This window comes from Amblyomma maculatum, chromosome 2 (assembly GCF_055883805.1).
Source record: "Amblyomma maculatum isolate TAMU_Amacu chromosome 2, ASM5588380v1, whole genome shotgun sequence".
Taxonomy (NCBI): Eukaryota; Metazoa; Arthropoda; class Arachnida; order Ixodida; family Ixodidae; genus Amblyomma; species Amblyomma maculatum.
In genome coordinates this window covers 113,498,203-113,519,502 of record NC_139345.1, presented here as the reverse complement: position 1 = coordinate 113,519,502, position 21,300 = coordinate 113,498,203, and the positions used below count along the sequence as shown (strand labels likewise).

General features: G+C 42.4%; 1 protein-coding gene across 1 annotated transcript in view; it reads left to right on the top strand.

The window, feature by feature from the left end:
- Window positions 1-21,300, top strand: part of LOC146199595 (neurobeachin-like protein 1) — a 107,103-nt gene that overhangs the window by 39,861 nt on the left and 45,942 nt on the right. Inside the window, exons 24-33 of the mRNA XM_084595114.1 lie at window positions 742-807; window positions 4,903-5,036; window positions 5,718-5,880; window positions 7,900-8,002; window positions 10,042-10,189; window positions 12,503-12,661; window positions 13,029-13,188; window positions 15,436-15,524; window positions 18,375-18,576; window positions 20,368-20,533. Coding sequence (XP_084451240.1) covers window positions 742-807; window positions 4,903-5,036; window positions 5,718-5,880; window positions 7,900-8,002; window positions 10,042-10,189; window positions 12,503-12,661; window positions 13,029-13,188; window positions 15,436-15,524; window positions 18,375-18,576; window positions 20,368-20,533 — 1,390 coding nt within the window. The remainder of the gene's footprint in view (window positions 1-741; window positions 808-4,902; window positions 5,037-5,717; window positions 5,881-7,899; window positions 8,003-10,041; window positions 10,190-12,502; window positions 12,662-13,028; window positions 13,189-15,435; window positions 15,525-18,374; window positions 18,577-20,367; window positions 20,534-21,300) is intronic.

The following is a 21,300-nucleotide window of genomic DNA, read 5'->3' as shown; positions in this document are numbered from 1 at the left end:
TGTGGTTGATATCTCTCGACGCATGGAAAGGCATTAAAAGTTCTAAATTAACAGTACATAGTAGATCAAGTTCTTTTTGAAAGCTGTATTTTACTCATCTTAGTTTTCGCTAATGGCTTGTTGTCTCAGTTAGTCCACACTCGGCACCTATGTCCTTGTGCCCTATATATGCACCTGGTTTTTTGTGTCGTAGTTGGCACATTGACCTTTGGAGTATTAGTTAACACTTGTTATTGTTATTTATGTACTGTCTTTATAAGCCACATTTTTTTTTTAGCAAATGTAGTCGTTACATATTGCCTCTCGTTATGCTCCGTCTCTGTCAGAACTTATCAGATTTGCTGCATTTTTTAGCATATTCTTGCTCGCATTTATACTTATGCATCTTGTGCGTGTTGTGCGTGTTGTAGAAGACAGTTGCATATGGTCAGCGAGGCCTAATTTTATAAGAGACTATTACTGGTTGGGGCTGTCGATTATGATGTGCCAAGCTATTCTAACGCGCAGTGCATTTTAGTGCCTAGTGGTCTCACTATTTGCATGTATGCATGCCTTTAGTGTTAGCGCAAGTTGCATTTTTGATGGTGTCAGTGTCACGTATGTCGGCAGCCCTGCAGTGTGTGCGTATTTAGTGCAGTTTGCAGAGCACTCAGGCCTCGCCACCACCCTGTTGTGATGATGCGAGCATGTGGTGATGACTGTGGAGGGAGCGCACACACACCTGACTGTTTCTCTGCTTAGGACCACAGTCTGTGCTGCTGGACTTGCTGCGTGAGACGGAGGGCGACCCTAAAACACTTGCCAAGGGTCAGGCATGCTGTTACACTTAACTGCTTCTCCAACAAATGCGTTCACTCCCTGTCCTGCTTGGCCTCCTGGTGTTGTCTTGCTGTCAGCCCACCTGTGTGTCCTGCTTTCCGCTTGTGCCAGTGTGCCATTTACGTATTGCCAGTGCAAAAGTGTGGCTCGCAGAATGTTTTCTTGTGACCATGTTTGAGTGCCTTGCATGCTGAAAGGCCAAAAATTTATGCACATACAAATTGTCACATTAGAGGTGTGCACGTGATCGGGGTGCTTAGAAGTCCTCGGGCGCGGGCCAAGTCTGGGCCATGGTACATACATTTGTCTTAGGCAGGTCGGGGCTAAACACGTTAATCCCAAGCACAGTGTTTTCTAGCGTCCGAGTTCTGTCTAGACGTCAGCCGGCCTAGATTTCCACTACATGCCCTTGCCATGAACTGATCTATCTGCCAGCGATCAAACAGAAAAGCCATCTGTCACGTGTCAGCTATTGTGCGTCTCCCTCTTTTGGTAACACCGGCAAATATATTTAGGCATCTGTTTCTGGATTCGCGCTATACTGTCGCCTCTCACACATCTCTGTTGTGGGTTCCGGCCTTAACATAGCCTCGTTAGAAGCGGGACATAGCACCTAGTCAAAACATCCACGGTCCTTCGGTTTTCCTGCCTCTCGGCACAGGCAATGCAGTGTGACGCTTTGCCAGCACCATGAAAGGCACACGGTGAGCCAGATGAGCTCACTGACTACTTCGCCACAGAATCAACTCCTTGCTCAGAGTTAGAGCCAGTGCGATTTTGGAAATGCAATGAAGCCGTGCGCCCAAAATTTGGTCTTCTTGCAAAGAGTGTACAGTCGAACCCGGTTATATCGAACCCGGGTATATCGAATTTTGGTTATATCGAACTCACGGAATATCCCCTTGAAAATCCCATGTAAAAGTATAGGAAAGCCGCGTCATATATCGAACTTAATTTTACCGGTCGTTCGATATATCGAACTCCGCACCACGCACTGGAAAATGTGCCTTCCCCAATGACGATCGCATCACCCTTGGCCATTTGCCGCATGACGTTTTCAAGCCACGCGCGGGGACAGTTCGGCGACGGCTGGTCTGGGCAGCGCCGCGTCCATTCCCCAAAGGCGCGCATCTGCAATTATCGTTTCCCGCGCGCCAACACATGACGTTTGCAAGCCATGTGTGTGGGTGTGCCCATCCTTTTGCCGAGCTATCTCTCTCCTTCAGCACGCGCTACGCACGCACCAAGCCAGCTCAGCCCGTTTTCGGACAGGCGTCGGATGTTTTCTGCAGCGTTTGTTGCGAACCCTCTGCGCGTGGCGGCTGACGTGGCTATGGCGCCTGCGGACGTTAAAAAGCAACAGCCCCCGCTGTTTTCTTTTTTTTTTTTTTTTTTTTTTTTGCGAGTCATCCTTTCTTATCGTTGTGCTGTTAGGACGTTAAAAAGCGGCAGGTATTTTTTTTTTTTTTCGGTAGTCGTTTATGCTTGCATGTATGAATCAACGAAAGCATGCGTCAGCTGCTGTGATCATGAGGCGTGATAAATCGAACCAGGCTTGTGCAATCAAGCCTTCACGGGCACTCTGCCAAGTTCACTCCCTGCCACCGCAGGAGCTATCAAAAGATAAACGCGCCCCGACGTTATCGCTGCGCAGCATCTTGGCACGCTGCCAATGAGCTGTGGATGAGACGACCGAAACGGAGTGACGTGCGCCATCGACATGCAAGCGAAAACGCTCGCGATTTCTGCCGCGGCGACACAGAAACCTTGTTTTGAGCTGCCGCGGTGGCTCGAGCGGCCAGAGGGACGCAGTTCCAACAAGTTTGAAATTTTTCGCTCTGTCGCTGCCGCTCGTCGCAGAGGTCGCTCAATCGCTTGCATGTGAGCGAGCTGGCCTTAACGCTTTTTTTTTCTTCAAATTCTCGAGTGCAAAAGTGGAGGGTGGGTTCATTATGTGAGTGGGTTGATTACGCGACAAATACGGTATCGTTTTTTCGCATCGTAAGGGCCGTCACAAGCCGATTTTTGTATATCGAATTATCGATATATCGAACTATTTTGCGATCCCCTTCGAGTTCGATATATCCGGGTTCGACTGTATTAGCGATTTTAGCCACCAGTTAAAGCAGCGAAAGAAACTTTGCGACCTGAATCGTGATCCAAGAGTGCTGCAATGCATCAAGCGTTCATCAATGCATAACATATTTGTTTTTGCATAATAAGGTAGAAAAATAATTCTATGTATGGAATATTCTCTAAATTTATCATCTTATGCATGATAACTAAACATTTCAAGATCTTAATAAACTCGTCACCCTAAAATTTTTTTCTGTATTGTTGCTTCAACTGCAGTTATAGCAAGTTAGGCTGGGCCAGGCTCAGATTCTCTTTAGTGTTGGGACGGGTCAGGCTTGGGTCTGACTTAGGCTCAGAATTTTGGCCCGTGCACACCTCTATGTCACATCACCTGTAGCAATTGTAGATGAGGCAGTTGACACAGTTGGACGAGCTAAAAAATTAGAAGCTGTGCCAGCAAGGGTGACAGTGTGTCTACAAGCAGTTATAAGTACAGCTTGTATACCTTCTAGCTTCCCAAAATTGTTGACGTCAAATGGCCATGCGTTGTAAAGGCCTCATGGTTGCAATGAAAGGATTTAAATAGCAAATGCTTCTCTGCCATGCACATTACAAAATGTTGAAAAATATAATGACGTTGATGTATGGTTTGGGTGTGTTGTATTAAGCAGAGTACCCGAGTATAGAGGTTCTTTAGCTTTTGGCAGTCATATTTATGACCCACATAATGCATGGTTTTAAACACTTGATTTCTGTGGTCATGACTGTGTTTTATGACATTCGATAGAAACTGTGAAGAAAGATGGCATCCTAGTTGAAATCAAGGAGGAGAAATGGGCATGGGCACGGCATGTAATGCTAAGAGAGAATAACTGATTGTCGCAAAGAGTAATTAACTTAATTCCAAAGGAAAGAAAGTGCAGCAGGGGGAGGCAGAAAGTTAGATGGGCAGATCAGGTTAAGAAGTTCACAAAGGTCAAGTGGATGCAGCTAGCACAGGACCGGGTTAATTGGAGGAAAATGGAAGAAGTCTTTGCCCTGCAGTGGGTATATAATAATCCGGCTGATGAGGTAAAGAATAATTTCAGAGGCCTTTTGTACAGGATAATTTAAAATGAATTTAGTGGAACACTGTTATAAAAAAAAAAACTACCCTTTGATGGAATTACAAAGAGCTCTGCTCTTGGTTTATTAATGTAACTGTAAAATATTTATTTATTTATTTATTTATTTATTTATTTATTTATTTATTTACCTCACAGCTCCCAAAATTGAAACATTGCACAAGGGGGAGGGTTTTAAGTAATTTGGAATCAAGAACTGGTACAAATAAATAGAAAAAGTAAACAATAATATGCAGTTTGGACTGCGTATGTGGCTGGAAGTTGGCAGCTTTAAAACCATTTAAATTCTCACTGGACTGATTGGGATACAAGTCTTGAGTCGTGTATATTGTTTCGTATCATGTTACGTTGGTCCCTAGGCTGCTTTGTGCTTTCATGATGACACCTCACAATGCATCTTTGCCACATTTATGATGCTATTTAGTTATTTTGCATTATTGCTGACAGGTATTGCAAACACACTTTTTGTATATTTTTGTAGTAGCAAACACACTACTAACAGTGGACTTGGGAGCTGGGACGCATGTGGCAGGTGTGCATGCGCATTTTGTTTTTGTTGCACTCTTGAGAACAGTTCGTTAACAAACACTGTCATGTTCTTGCCCCCTAGATTTGCATGCAGATTAAGCTTCTCTAGAGGAAGACATAGGGGATAAAGCATTTTACCACCTTTTTTTTGTCCACTTGCTCCGTCATAGCATCTGTGTCAAACTGCTGACTATCCTTGGGATTTTTTTTTTTTTTTTTTTTTTTTTTTGCAGTTTTTGCAGTGCTGTTATTATTCATTTACTACGGTCATGTGTGCTGCCATTTGCTGACCCAGGGAAGGCTGGCTAATTTCTTTTTTTTTTTATCTCTTCTGTCCTTTCTTTTTGCCTTGCAGATTTGAGGTTAGCTCAAAACCAAGTCTCTAGCTTTCTGGTCATTGTGCAGCATCTTATGCAAGGAAGCTTGGAAAACCAAATGCAGCTGTCGGCCCGCACCGGCATACCAACCATTGGAGCCCTCATGCAAAGGGTCAGTACTGGGTGTCCTTTTCCGCTGCTTCAGGCTGTGTGTAGAAGGCACTGTAGTCACTGGCATAAAAATGCATGCTTCAGTTGTAGAGTTGCTAGCAAGCCAGTGTTGTGCATTTTGGTCGCCTCCTGATTGCGCTTAGCGGTGTTTTAACAAACTAAATCCTAGGGGCTATGATTTCAAACTTGAAATTATTTTTTATTTTCAGATCTGGCATCAATTATTAGCAGTAGTAATCAATTACTTGTTACAATTAAACAATAGGCAGTCAGTAGCTTTAACTCAAAAGGGTGAAAAGTGCCCCAAGCGAAGCCCTGAACAAAGTACCCGATTCATTTCGTGCTGTGCAGTCTTGATAGGGTTCATTCAGTGCCTAAAGTTCTACCTGGCTAAATTTTCTCCACCACATATGCCTGCTGATTTTGCTATGAAGGAACTGCTGAGCCTAAGCCTGGCAGTCATTAGATCTTCACCTGATATTTTTTTTAACACTGTTGAAGGAGCATGTCGAAGCAGGAACACTGATAACATTGCAGCAAAAAGGGGAGAGAGGAAAGTAGACATCACGGTGCCGTGTCCTTTACTTTTTTTTTTCCTTTTTCTTTTTCTCTTTATCTCTTATCTTGCACAGATTTTTCGAAGTCATTGTTGCTGAAATGTGTCGTATTACATGGTCCACAGGTTCCAGGCCATTGCATCGACGTAAATGTGCTGATGGCTGTGCAGTTGTTAGTTGAGAATGCGAGCACCGTGGAAAATGCTCAGGAAATGTTGCAGCTTGTGTACCAGCACGTCCTATTTGACTTCAGAATTTGGAGCAAAGGGAGCTTTGCAGTGAGACTAGGTGAGCAAAACCATTCCGCATGTTACGATGGTCCCTATTAAGAAACAGAAGGCACTCTGCTGCGTGGGCACAGTTTATTGCTTTAAACTCTGGGGGCCAGTACACACATGCTTTTCTTTTTCATTTGGTTTCTGAGACCACATTTGGCTACGCTTTCATTTTTAGTGGCTGAAAGGGGGCAATCTATTTCCTAGGTTGATCAACCCTTCTTTGGTACGCTCTAACTAGGCCACTTTTAGTATCATCAGTGTAAGCTGTTAGAGAAGTGTTACTGTCTGAATGAAACATTCTGCATAAAATAAAAAGAAATAGAGGGAACTTTGATTGTGTAAGCGTTTCTGTGTTACATCAGTTTTGAAACCTCTTCTGTTGGTCTTGCTCTACTTTCTATCCCGTAAACACAATTGAAATAGCCACATATCAAAAGTAGTAATGCTCTCTTCAGTCCGGGCTTCTAGTCTAGCAGAACTATCTGTCAGTGTGAATATTTTTGAAATACATTGAAGTTTGGAAGCTGTCAAACATGCGCCTTTATTCAGTTGAAAATGAAGGAAAATATTGCACCATATGGCGTCTCAAAAGAGTCTTTATTATTCATTTCTTGTTTTATTCTATGGAGAGTGTCGCTGTAACTACAGCTTTTTTTTTGTTTGTTTATAATACATTTTCTGGGGTTACCATCCTTAGCAGATGCCATGGCAGTAATTTTAACATGGACTAGAACAGCTTAACATGGACTAGAACAGCTTACAAGGTTTTCTCTCAACCCCTGTGCTGTATTTTCTTCCTCCAGACATGCTGGTGTTTTTTTGCAGGCAACTAGCAGCTACTGCAAAATTACTCTCCCGTAATCGAGGGTAGATGTAAGCACGAAATAGTTATGGGCATAGAATGTCAGTCCCAGATGGTACTAGCCACAGTCTTGAAATGAGTCCAGTGCACAGCACACTGCACCACACCACAGCTTTTCTTCGAACAGGGCAACATGCTCAGTGTCTCTCACAGGTTTTTCTTGCCACGTCAAAGCTATCGCCTGCAGTGTGTGGCGTGAGATAGCCAGTTGTAGTCTGTGGTGGTCCTGTCACCTTCGTGAGCATCTGCATAATCGTGACACGTTCAGCAGGGGCAAGCATCCTTATGCTATGGCGTAAAATTCGCAAAGCGACTGCTTCCCGGAAGACACTTTTTACTTTCCTTTCATTGTTGCTCAATTGCTCGGGTTAAGCAGCTCTGACAATGGGAGCATTGAAATGTAGAATGATGCAAGTGTTTATGCGGCCACGAAGAGACGCCAGTCTGACAGGAACGTAGGATCAGCAGTGCACTCGAGTGCTCCCCGAGCGTGTATACAACCGTCTGCTAAAGAGAGAAATGCCGCAACACTGTGAGAGGCTTCATTTTAAATGCCCAAACGTTCTTCGAGCTGCTGTCGTCTCGACTGCCGGCGTCGGGCAGCGTTCTGTTTGAGAGTGGTGGCACCGTGGCGCCACCCTTAGGGAGGGTGCGGAAGCCTGAGAAAGCGAACTTGTCTCGTTAAATCTTGTTTGGTGTTTGGATGTTCATGGTTCAGTGCTCAGATGGAGGGAAATCTGGGCCTGGATGTTAGCTCTTGGTTTTATTTTGATGTCACCTCAAGGTCACCGACAACAGGTGCTAATGGCATTTCATGGTTAATAAAAGCAGTATTGAAATGTTCATGGCTTGCTACCTTATTCTAACATGGACATCATTTAGATCTCTGTTTTAGAGATATTGTTAACCAGGATTGCTTCATATTTGCTTTGGAAATAAAAATCAATACTTTTAGATCCTTAAATAAAACCTCGCTAGCTCGTCAGAGTTTGTGGGGGCAGTAGTTCATTGGCAGTTTAGAATATGCATGCTCGTACGGCTAGTTGGTTTCTCTGCCGGATGTCAACAGTGATGGTTTGTCAGAACATATAGCATGCATTATATTTCGTACTTGCTGCGCCACCTTTCCTTTTCTGTGACATTAAATGTGTGCATTATTTCCTGCAGGGCACATACAGTATCTAACCACTATAATCAAAGAAGATCGTAAGTACTTCAGAAAAAAGTACGGGCCTAGGTTTCTGCTGGACATGGTACAGATGTTTTACAGGTCAGTTCCTTTTATTTGTCAGCTTTGAAAGCAGTGTCACCGCTTCAATTGAATGCTAATTAGTGCTGCTTCTTGGTGGCAGTAGTAGCAACATGATCAACAAAGGCTGTAGTGTACTTCAGCTGCCATAACTATAAGCAGTGATTTCTACATGACTGTAGCTGAAGTTTGACATGTAAGTCATGACTTATACCCCAGTCACACGGCACTTATCCAAGGTCTTTACTGCAAAAGAGGTTTATTTCATTAAAGGAGCAAAACTAAAAAGGAGAAGTGGTGCAGCTACACGGCAAGTGCAAAGAGAGGTGATGATGATAATTCAGGTATTCACCGTGAGCACCGTCTGTCGAGCGGCAATCACAAGGGCTGTCAACCGCTGCACTTGAAACGGCGCCAGTAACAACTACCAAAATCAAAGTAGACAATGTCTTTCAGCTTAAGTAAAAAGTGAACAAGACTGCCCTTATATATGTTAGTAAAAGTAACCAACTCATTAATAATTAGAAAGATTCTGAAGGTTTGAATCAGTTGTTTATTAACACGTTTTTCTTTTTGCTTTCCATTCTGACCCCGTATGTCGATGCAGCTGCTGAAAACGTTTGAAGTCTTCTATCAACACTCAGAGATTTTTAAGTTCATTGAAATGCAAAATTAATGCCTAAGTAGAATCAATTAGCCCAAATATATTATTAAAAATTATATTTGTGACAACTTTTTTGTTTTTCTGGCTTTTTTTTTTCTTAGCCCGCTCAGTGACGCTCAGTCTTGGGCTGCTCCTTTACGCAGCTGAAGGCCACTGACGGCCTCCTTTCCTGCTACGAGCCTTTATTGCAAAGGGCTCACTACATTGCCGTGTAGCTGCGCATCAACCGCCTTTGGAGCAAAGCACCTTAACTCCCCAGTACTATTCACAGCTTGCTTAGAGGAAGTATTCAGAGACTTGGAATGGGAGCAGTTAGGGATAAGGGTAGATGAAGAATACCTCAGTAATCTGCGATTTGCTGATGGCATTACCTTGCTAAGCAACTCAGGGGATGAACTGAAAATCATGATTGATAACCTAGACAGGAAAAGTAGAAAGGTAGGCTTGAAAATCAACATGCAGAAGACTAAGGTAATGTTCAACAGCCTCGGGAAGGAACAACAGTTTACATTAGGTAGCAAAGTACCGGAAGTAGTAGGCGAATATGTCTACTTAGGACAGGCAGTAACCGCAGATCCAGAACATGAAAAGGAAATAACAAGAAGAATAAGATTGGGATGGAGCGCATTTGGCAAGCACTCGCAGATTATGACTAGCAGCTTACCGGTATCGCTCAAGAGGAAAGTATACAACAGTTGCATCTTGCCTGTACTCACCTATGGGGCTGAACCGTGGAGGCTAACCAAGAGAGTTCTACTTAAGTTGAGGACAACCCAGAGGGCTATGGAACGAAAAATGGTAGGGGTAACATTAAGAGATAGGAAGCGTGTACAGTGGGTCAGAGAAATAACTCAAGTTACCGACATTCTAGTGGAAATTAAGAAGAAGAAATGGACATGGGCAGGACATGTAGTGCGAAGAGAGGATAACCGATGGTCGCTGAAGGTAACAAACTGGATTCCAAGGGAAGGAAAGCGTAGCAGGGGGCGGCAGAAAGTTAGGTGGGCGGATGAGATCAAGAAGTTCGCAGGGGTCAAGTGGATGCAACTTGCACAGAACCGGGTTAAGTGGAGAAATATGGGAGAGGCCTTCGCCCTACAGTGGGTATAGTCAGGCTGACGATGATGATGATGATGATTATGACCTTAACTCTCAAGGTCTTACAAGTGCCCATGTGACAGGAGTATTACAGCGTTACCTTCATGGCAAAAGCTCCGATTTTTTTCTTTCCAGTGTTGTAATAGTCGAGGCTTCACTAAATATTATTTCTTTCTTTTTTTTAAGTACAAGGTAGTGTTTGACATTTGCAAGACCTCGGTCAGATGTGGCTTTTTTTTTTTTTTCTTAGTGTAGAATAATGCTATTTCATGTGAATTTTCGTTCTCTTTACTAACAGTGACTGCAGCCTACTATCATCTGATGATGTCAAGACAATTCGCATGGCAGTTCTTTCACTGGTGAAATTCTACATGATGCGTGACGTCAGCATCCAAGATGTGAACGCAATTGTATCTTATGTGCTGTCTCAAAGGAAAGAAGAATTGGTGAGTTTTATTATTGCTGGCACTTCTAATTTCATGGTTAATGGTTGTCGGTCAGTCCCTCTTATAACAAACGTGAGCATGCAATTATTGTGAACAAAAGTAGCTTTATTATATGCAGGCATCATGGTTGCGTGTCAGATGAAAGAAAAGTACAAACCAACCTATCCTAACTTAGCCTGGCCTAACCTAACCTAACCTATATTGAACGAAACTAAACATGAACAAAAGCAGCTTGACCATGTAGCGATTGTATGTCATATGAAAGAAATGTACCAACTTGTCAATCTGTTGGAGTGAATGCACAGACACTCTCGTTCCGTTGAATCGTAGTGGTCACCCTCATGTGTCTGCTTAGTGTTTTATTTCGTTCCGCATGGCACACTTGGGCATGCTTCACTTTGCGTGTTCCAGCCACCAAGCTTCTCTTGTTGTTTTGCTCCAATTTGGGAGCGGCTTTTTTATGCAAAAGAAAATGGCGTGGGGCGATTGTGGGGTTAGATGTTCCAGGTTTTGCATTTCTTTTGGTACATTGCTTATGACGGAGTGCATGATCGCTTGAACATCTGAGGCGTGCAGTGCAGTGTTCTTCACATGGCGCTCTGTGTGGCGCATCTCTTCGAATTTAGTGTGTAGTGGAAAAGTAATGGAACTGTCAGTGAGGCTTGCTTTTTGTAGATGACTGAACTCAAAGTTGAAAAGAAAACAGCTATTTGTCTGGAAGATGTAGTTTACTGAACGTGGCTACCATTCTCAGGGAAAAGAGAAGTATGTGAATTGGATTAAATGCTGAATGTGCTGATAAAGATGCAGCTAGGATTAGCAAATGATGAGGAATTTAGTGATGAAAGAGGAGAATTGAGAGCTACTGCTACTGGCTCTGAATTCTCATCTGTGAACCCCTTACATCACAACTCTAAAGCTATTGCATTGAAACAGAGGCACTGGTGATAAGTGCACTTCTGTGCACATAAACAATCTAGAAACTATAATAATTTGGATCCATGTTAAAAAGCGCATGTTATCAGTCTCTCCTTGAGTTTCTCTCATATGACGGCCAGATTGATTTTGAATAGACTTTGTTTGGGACTCTGTTTCTATGCGTTGCAAAGTTTTATTGTTAGCTTGCTACATGCCTCGTGTTTGTTTAGACTGCGTGGGGCAAATGTGCTGTTTTATGAATTGCAATATGTGTATGGATACTCTTTAGGGCCCCACCAGTCTTGCATGCCATCTGTTCAGCATAGGTGCTAAACAGTACACTCGTTTTGTAAACTCTCTATGCTTTTTCAGTCTGCAGAACATTCCCCTCACCTGCCACTTATATGTATTGATCACTCAAACAGCAATTAAGTGCAAATATTAGATTTTTTGTTGTTTTTTGTTACTACATGCTATTAGTTATAAAACACCAGCCGGGGAACTAGTCACCGTGAAGCTTCAACATTAAGGTTGTGTGAATATCCGAAATTTCGGATTCGAATCGAATATGTTTGTTATTCGATTCCTGTTCATATTCGAAAAATTGATACTGTTCGGATTTTTTGAATATTTTAAATTTACCAAATATGCTGAAAATGTTCGTATTCATCACTCTTTCATCGCACTATGCGCTTCATTGCAATGCTTGACTGCGTGGGCTTGCAGTGCAGGAATGGTCCCTCTTCACAAAACACGATGAGGCCATTTTGGGGCCGAAACCAGAAAAAAAAAATGTTGTTCTCGCTTTGTTTTCATCTCAAATGCAGACAACTATTGTGCAGGTGTTCGTAAGATAAAATTTTTTTAATGCGAATGTTTTTTGGCACTTTTTTCTGGCCCATTCAATAGACGTTTTTTCCGGGCCGTTGAAAGCTGAAGAATTAACGAGAGTTCACTGTATTCAGCGGTGATATGGCAGCTTCACCCGGTTTCATGCAGGTCGTTCCTGTACAGAAAACCGGTTTGCTGAATTCTGTATAAAAGTTATACTGGATTTTTCAGTAGAGCATCTGTGCAAATTCACTTCTGTGCAAATTCTAGTTTAATTTTATTTTCAAATGAATGTGAATTCTGAAATAAACAAGATGAGCAGTGTTTGCTATTTTTATTTATTTATTTATTTTTTTTTTTTGTTGATCAGGTATTTGATTTTTGAGGTCACTTTTTCTCATATTCATCTTCAATTTGTATTAAAAATTTTCAATATTCCCATACCCCTATTCAATGTGCAATGCATGCTTGGTGACTCGTATGGAGCCTGAAATGCAGTTTATGATGCCAAAGGACCTAAGTGATCTGATGAACTCTAATTGAAGGACTTTATTTACTTCACAGGCGAAGGAAATGGTTGAAATGCTGTTGCACTTACTTGAGAGCCCCACAACGAAAGATCAACTTGTACTGCTTCTCTACGAGCCAAACTCTGCCGAGCTGTTCTACTGCATTCTACTCAACAGGGAGTTCTCCAGCTGCACCAAGGTCAAGGTTCTTAAGGTGAGACAAATACATGCAATTGGATGGGGGGTTCTGTTTCTTAGGAGTTAGGTTTTGCTAGGTTTGGGATCAGTTTGCTTTTTTGTATGGTGTAACGAGTAGAGTGAAGGAGAGAACAACTTGTGCGCAGCCTCAGGACAGGATAGAGGCTTTGACCAACCGTTTTGGTTGTTACTCTGTTAGTTACATCTCTTGTGAATGCATTTGTTCTTTCTTCGGTGTTTATTTCATGCAAGTCGGTGTACGTCGCTTTTATTTTCCTACCATTTCTTCCTTGTTATCTTTTTAGTGATCTCCTTAGTGGCGGCACGCTTGTTGCTATTTATTTTTTAATCTCTTTTATTGAACCTTTGTTTATTGATTCCAGTTGATTCAGGCACTGCTGAGGTCCGACAAGGTTTATGAGAAGTCTAAATCACGGCTACGGCTCGCTGAAGTAGGCTTTGCATCTCTAACTGGTCTAATGTCATCAAATGATGTGTCTAGTGAAGTAGCTAGGGAGCTTGTCAACCTGATACTCATGTCAGGTAAGCACTTCAATGGTAAAGTCTTGTTTTATGCATCTATTAATGTATCATTATTGCCACTTGATGTACAGTCACTGACCGTTTTTTCGGTCTTGACGGGACACGGTCTGAATAATCGAGTAATTAGAAAAATTCGTGAGCTTGAAAAAAAACTCACTTTTTTTGTGAAAACTCAACTTTGCAAATGGCAAACTCCGCCGCTCCCCATGATGCATTCATATGTCGATAATAGGGAGTAATAGCGTAGCGCGGTCTGCTACTGCGATCAGCTTCCACACACCAGCCACGCGCACGTGCTAACATGATCCGATACGGCAAACACTGCGACCAGTGTGCGCGCGCTGACTGGTGCTGATGCAGCAAGCATGTGCGCCACTGGGAAGCATGCAACTCACTCAAGGTGGTCACCGTGGTAAGCTGTAACTACTATAACCCTCCGGTTAGAATATCTCTGCCAGTCATGGTTTTGTCATGTCCATGCTATTTCACGACATACTGTGACGCAGCTGCAGGTCATGCTCATTCCGCGAACGAATGCACGTGCCCCACGAAGCAATAACATTCAGTTTCCATGGTTAACGATGGTAGCGGTGACCGCGAGACGGAACTCATGGGAAAAAAGCAAGTAGAACGAGAGCCTCCCTGTGGAGCGCATGAGGGTTCCTGAATGAAGTCCAAAATATCACGCTGGTGTGAATTATTGAAGTCCGAAATATCAGTCGGTGACTGTACTTCACTTCATATTGAAGGTAGTGGAAAAAAAACGAGGACCAAGGAGTAGAAGCGCTCGTGCTGTGTCCTTCTACTCCTTTGTCCTCGTTTTTTTTTTTTTGCGCTACCTTCAATATGAACAAGATTCAACTCGCCCAACTTTCAACTTTACTACTGTACTTCACTTATTCAGTGGCAAACAAGCTTTCCACTAATCTCGTGCTCCTATTTCTTGTGAGTGAAGTGGTTGGAAGAATTGGTCTTTGACCTTGCCTTTTGCAGATTAAACATATTAGTTAGCTCTAGGCATTGTTTGGCTGGGCTACTTTTGTGCTACTAATAAAGTCATCCTCATCATCATGTTGTCATCTTAGTTTAGTCACTTACCTCCTGAAAAGTAAGCATTTCACTAATTTACTGCTGCTATGCCGTCTATGTGCATGTTACTATATTGCATTGAAAGATAAAAAACGACTCAAGAACCTAGCATATAAGGAAGTGTCGGAAAATGAGGCATGACATACTATAATACAGTAAAACCTCGTTGATATATTCCCGGTTCATACGATTTTCCGATTCGTATGCTCAAAATCACGGGCAGTAAGCATCTCTTGTAGAGTTACACTGTTTTTCTCCCGATTAATATGTTCCCAGATAACACGATTTTCTGGCTACTACGTTCAAAATTATGATCAAATAGTGGGTTTATATTACGTTTTGCGATCAATCGGAAGTGTACTAAGGATTTAGTGCTTGCTACATGAAAAACCAATCAGCAGTGCTCACTCGCCATAGTTGCTTTCCTGCAGAGCATGGATGAAAAGGGGCGAAGCCAGTAAAAGAAAGCCAACGAGCCAACATACAAGGTGCCCGTTCCGGAGGAAAAATGACTTCATAAGGAGAAGCACAGTGGCTTCTTGCAGTGCCTTAGGGGCATAAGGGTGAACCACTTGATAACTTCCAGCATATTCGCTTGTATACAAGCGGGCCGGGTCTGAGGGACTCAGTGCGAGCAAAACAGCAAAGGCTGTAAACCATTGCGACCGCTTCTCCACATATCACTGATACAGAGGGGTGAAGCATCCGAAATTAACCAAAGAAGTGATCTCGACTCGTGACTGCCTTCTACGAACCTGATTTGGTACTAAACCTCATCCACGCTTAAGGAAACGCAAATACGGACTGAGAGCTAAAACAAAAAGTTGCTGGGCATGCTTTATGTCGATAAATGCTAATCTACACTTTTATGCAGTGAAAGTCTCAATTCTAAACGCCTTTATACCTCATTCAGCAGTTAAATTTTTTCAGAATCGGACAGTTCGTATCATACGTTTTCCCGGATAGACTTTTTTTCCTTCGTTTATTAAAGAAAATGTATCAACGAGGTTTTTCTGCATGCATAACTCCTTAGAAGAGCCTTGTTGTGTTTATGGTCTTAATGGAATGTTATGCGTTGGATGTGGATGTGCAGCTGGTACATTGGCACCAAATGTTCAGGTGGAAGATGCATAAATGCTTTACCTTGCATTATTTCAGACATCTCACAAGCTTTTCCAGGATTCCTCGCTGTGCTCAACCTTATCAAGACCATGGACATTGAACTCAAATTTTACGCTGCAAAGAAGGTAACCATCCAGAAAAACGCTGCAAGAGATTGCCTTCTGCTTTGAGAAGAGTTTTTATTGACACCCGTGGACAGATTGCATCCTGGCTTTGTCAGCTACATCCATGTACAGCTCTTCTCTGCGAATTTATTGATGATTGACACATTTATTTGTTTACAGTTAGAAGTGACTGTAGATAGCTCACTACTTTATTGTCATGTACTGTGTTATAATAATGCTCTAGTGAATATGTAGAAGGGATAAGGATGTGAGGTAGAATGGCTTAAATAGTGCGTCAGCCCAGAACATGGTGTATAGTTAGGCATCATAAAACCGGGGTGTAGACAAGCTGCATGTGAAAGTACCGGAAGATAGCTATACTGGCTGCACAGCAACCATAGTTCTGCATAAGGAAAGCAACAACATTCCCATAAAGAAAGGTGGTAGGCAAGGAGACACGATCTCCCCAGTACTTCTCACCGCTTGCTTATAGGAAGTAGGTATTCAGAGACCTGCAATGAGAGCAGTTGTGTGAGGGTTGATGGAGAATACCTCAGTAATCTGTAATTCGTTGATGAACTTGCCTTGCTAGTTAACTCGGGGGATGAACTGCAAAAAATTATTGACCTAGACAGGAAAAGCAGAAATATAGGCTTAATAATCAAGATTCAGAAGACTAAGGTAATGTTCAAAGGCCTCGGGAAGGAATAGCAGTTTACAATAGGTAGCGAAGCACTGGAAGTGGTAGGCGAATATGTCTATTTAGGACAGACAGCAGATCCGGATCAAGAAAGTGAAATAACTAAAAGAATAAGATTGGGATGGAGGGTATTTTGCAAATACTCGCAGATTATGAATAGCAGCTTACCGGTATCGCTCAACAGAAAAGTATACAGCAGTTGCATCTTACGTGTACACACCTATGGGGCTGAAGCATGAAACATGGAGGCTAATGAAAAGGGTTTCTCAAGTTGAGGGCAAATGCAGAGCTCTGTGGAATGGAAAATTGTAGCTGTAATGTTAAGAGATGGGAAGCGTGCAGAGTGGGTCAGAGAAGTAACTCAAATTAATGACATTCTAGTGGAAATACAGAAGAAATGGGCATGGGCGGGGCATGTAGCGCAATGAGAGTATAACCGACGGTCGAAAAGGGTAACAAATTTGATACCAAAAGAAGGGAAGCATAGCAGGAAGCGGCAGAAAGTTAGGGGGACAGATGAGGTTAAGGAGTTCACAAGAGGCAAGCAGATGCAGCTAGCACAGGACCAGGCTAATTGGAGGAAAACGGAAAAGACCTTCTCCCAGCAGTGGGTATAGTCCGGCTGATGATGATGATGATTATGGAGGTTATTAATGGCAAGGTGGTACTAGTGTGTCTAGCAATCGGAAAAACTGGGAATTCTCAGGAAAATTTTATGCACCGGGGAAAATCATTGAAATGTCTGGGAAACCATAAAAAATTTCGCAAGTTAGGGATAATGGGACGATGTATTTTGTAGTGCATTTTCATTTCAAGCTGACACATAGCAAGTATGTTATTCATGCATTCTTTTTGCTCTCTCTCCGGTGCAGGGCCGCGGCCACGCCACAAGGTGAGGCGCGATATATTATTTATGTCAGCGCATGGCTGAGCTGCCACAATAGAAGATCCAATACGCAATATAGTATGCGGAAGTGCTGCGTGAGAGTAGTACGCGAGAAAAAGCAGGAATACTAACCGCACCAGTGGCGGCCATGTGAGCTGTGCTATCAAACCCGTGTGTAGCCATATTGGATTAGATTGGATTGGCTGTTTATGGTGTGGGTGGTCACATGCTCTGAGGCATTTCATTCAACTTTTGACGTTAACAGCCGTCAACACAAATGACAGCCTTTCCACTATTGTAAATTGCAGAATATAGTTAATAAATAGCTTTTTGTTGTGAATTATTCAGTTATGCTCATTATCATCAGCAGCTGCATTGTTGAGCCTCTTCACTCGTCAGGGAATTTGAACTGAAATAATCAGGAAAAATCTGGAAAAGTCAGGGATTTTGAAATTAGGGGTTTGCTAGACACCCTGGGTACATGTAGCATCAAGAGAACCAACGGAAGGATCTTGAAGATCGGGCTTGTAGCCTCTGTTTTAGTGAAGATATCAAGCCAGCAAAAAACGTTGTTCTTCGGTTTTATTTCAGATGCTGACAACTATAGTGCAGCTGTTCATCAGATACAGTTACTGTGATGCAAACTGTTTTCATCAGTTTTTTTTTTCAGACCCAATCGATAATTTTAGTTTTCGGTAGTTCTTGCATTTTTTTCTGATTCCTTGAAGGCCTAATTAGCGAGTGTTTACTGTATTCAGCAGTGACATGACAGTTACACTCGGTTTCATGCAGGTCCTTCCTGCAGATAAAACTCAGTATACGGAATCCTGTATAAAATTTATGCTGAATTTTTCAGTAGGGTATACACTTCCTACAATTTTAGTTTAATTTTATTTGCAGGTACCATCTGGATTCTAAAATAAAGAAGACTAACAACATTTTCAGTTTTGTAATTTTGTAATTTTTGTTTTTTCTGATCAAACATTCAGTATTCAAAGACATTATTTTTTTCTCATATTGATATTTGATTAAAGTAGAAAATTTCAATATTTGCACACCCTTCTTCAGTGAAGATAGCCTTTTCGTTATTACCATGCAGTAACCTCTCCATTATTTGCGCAGTCACTTTAAAGTCAAGGAAGTTGCCGGTGCTGTGAGAGATAATGCAGCAGGGAAGATGAGATGAGTTCTTTTGTATTGCTACTTACTGGACTGTGCATCTCGTACCAGTAGCCTGACTTTGGTTTCTCTTTGTCACGCGCACGATGCCTTTCTGTCCTTGCAGCTCCTCGGAGTGCTCACTGACAGCGCCTCACTGCTACCACAGCTGGCAGCACAGACTGGGTGGCAAGAATGCATCCTGAGTCTGCTCATCAAGGAGCCCATCTCAGAAGCTAGTCGTGCGTTTCAGGCCACCGTTCCCACGCTTGACCTCATTGACCTCAACTCCCTGGAAGCCGACGCCAATGCAGACTCTGAAAAACCAGGTGTTACCACTTGTTCTCTTTCTTTAGCTGCATACTTTATGTTCTGTCCAAGTCTGAAACAGGTGCTAAGACCTGCAAAGAAAAAGGTGGAGGGGGGAGGGGGGGGGGGGGGGGGGCATAAGCTATCGAAACAGAACTTTTCTCGAAAGCTCTTCTGAAGAGTACCCTATGGGGAGAGAAGTGTGTTGTGATTACTATCTTAAACTCTTTGTTCTAGAGCTGCAGAGGTGTCTTGGTTTAAATATTTATTTTGTTGAATGTAACTAATTTTTGCACTTTCGTAGGACACAACTTTCAAATTACAAGAAATGGTGAAAATTTTGGTTTTCTTAAAAAACGAGGTACCATCTGCTCCTGTGGCTTATTTTCTCCATTGTCCTAGCTATCTACCAGATAGTGCTCTAAAAAACTGTCAGTCAACTGTATCGGGGCTTGAAACAGTAAAAAATAGGCATCATTTCAATGCCAGCTTTGAGCAGCGCTATCTTTAGGTTGTTTCGCCATCTTCAAAACTGGTTCCTCAGCTTGATTCTACACGCAAGGTGTAAAAGATTGAAGGCCTTGTGCCACGTGACTGCCCATGTCATTATTCTCCTTATTGTTTGGTTGCCCCTAGCAGCTAACGAAGTTTACATCGTAGCCGATGGCGCAGCATCTGCTCTTGTGATTGGCCAGCTATGTTTCCCGTCTTGCATATTATGCTGTTTGGGTTTGGACTTCTGTAGCGCTTATGTCTTTGCCGACTGACACTCCTTCGAAAAGAAGTAATACTTTCTGAATAAATTTATTTATTTGATTAAATTATTTTTTATACCTCAAATACCCCTGTTGGGGTATTACATGATGGGTGGGCTGCTACAATTCCTAATGCTTTGAAGTGTGCTGGATAAGTGTGATGAACTACATCGGCAGCAAGGCGACTCCAGTCTTTTGTTGTCTGGATGAAGAAAGCATAGAGACGTGCAAGAGTATCTGCAGATGTGAATAGACTTTACTTAAATCAATGGGAAACGCGATGACAAAACATGATGATAGTTTTCAAGTGGTGAATGGTAAAACTTGTGAAAAATGCATAGCCACGCTATTTTGCGACTAGACGTGAAAGAATGAAGATTAGATTTTGTCTTCAGATCAGGGACATTTGGATAAAATGATTTGTCTGAATTAATGAACCTTGTTGCACGATTCTGGATGGATTCGAGGATGAGGGAAAGGTTAGATTGGTGAGGGTCTCAAACTGCAAATGCATATTCCAGTTCAAATGGACAAGCATTAAATTGGTTGGCAGTTTTACAGAAGGAGATGCAAGTCACAGGTTATGGCATAAAAAATCAAGCATGCAATTGGCGTCTTTACACCGAAATATTATAAGTCAACTGCTGAAAGTTTAGATGCATATATGTATTATTTAGGCGAAGGAAAGGACTGTCTGTGGTGGAATGTAATTAGTGACGTCTTATTCGGAGTCAATGTAATTCAAGTCGTTTTGTAATAGTTCGGCATCGTTCCTATTAGTGATAGGTCAATAGATTTTTCAGTCATGAGCGAATAGTCACATGTTAGAAGCCATACCAGTAGACAGGTCATTAATTTAAATCATGAAAAGAAAAGAACCGAATTCTGACGCTTTTTTCTAAATAACAGAGGTGTTACATATCTGCCAAGTGTGCCTAATAAGATTAAAAAAAAGGCGCAGACTCTACAGTAGCACGAAATCAGAGCCCCACCAAGGACATCCTTGGCAACTGATGTCTGATGTCTGCCAATATAGAAATTCTTTTTCATCTTCAGGGTCACCCGTGCTGAAGCGTGGCACTCTTCACCGCCTCTCCCAGAAGGCCCTGGTCGCTCAGCAGTCACTCGAAGAAATCCTGCCGGGATCACCCAAAGCATCACAGATCCTTTCCCACCTCAAGGAGCACATCTTTGATTTCGAGATCACTCAGTTCCTTGGCAGGTAGGCTCTCTTGTGGGCCGCTCTAGGGGTCGGGTGCCTTCCTCCAACTTCTTGCACAAATTATGCTGTGGACGGGTATTCCTTTCTGTAAGAGTGCACTAAAGTTAAGGATCTCATGCATTTGAGCATGCGAACATTGACTTTTGAGACTTCTAGTCCTCGCACTGGCCTGGTTCACCTACAAGATTAAGACAGAGCTGAGCACAATAAAACTAAAAAAAAAAAAAAAAAAAACCTGAAAGCACTACCAGCTGTAATTTAAAAGCGTTGACTATTACATGGTTTTTAAGCACTGATTATGCTCATTGAATGGGCACTGAAGACAATTATTGAAATTGGCCTTCTTTGATAGGCTACAGCATTTTAATGACATCACTGTCACCAAGAAATGCAGGGGCTTATCATGGCTAAACCTAGTGTTGCGAGCGAGCAGAGGCTCTGCATACCGCTGCCTTGTTTATTCCTCTGACCACTATACGGAAATTAGTACCTTACCTGCATGCTTTCACCTCACACAAGGTCAAGGTCACAATGACACTGGTCACTGCTGGTCATATGACTATACGGCTATCACCACCAAAACGACCAGTTCCTGGTTTGATTTTGCGAGGTCTTGAAGGTCATTTGCCAACACGCGGTGAACTCTGGAATTGTAACCCGGAGAGTAAAGCTTCCGCTCTGTAACAGAGCTCTTATAAACTAGAAAAGGCCACAAGAAAATGAAATACAGGTGTCTTCATCACTGATAAATTTAGAGAGGAAAACAC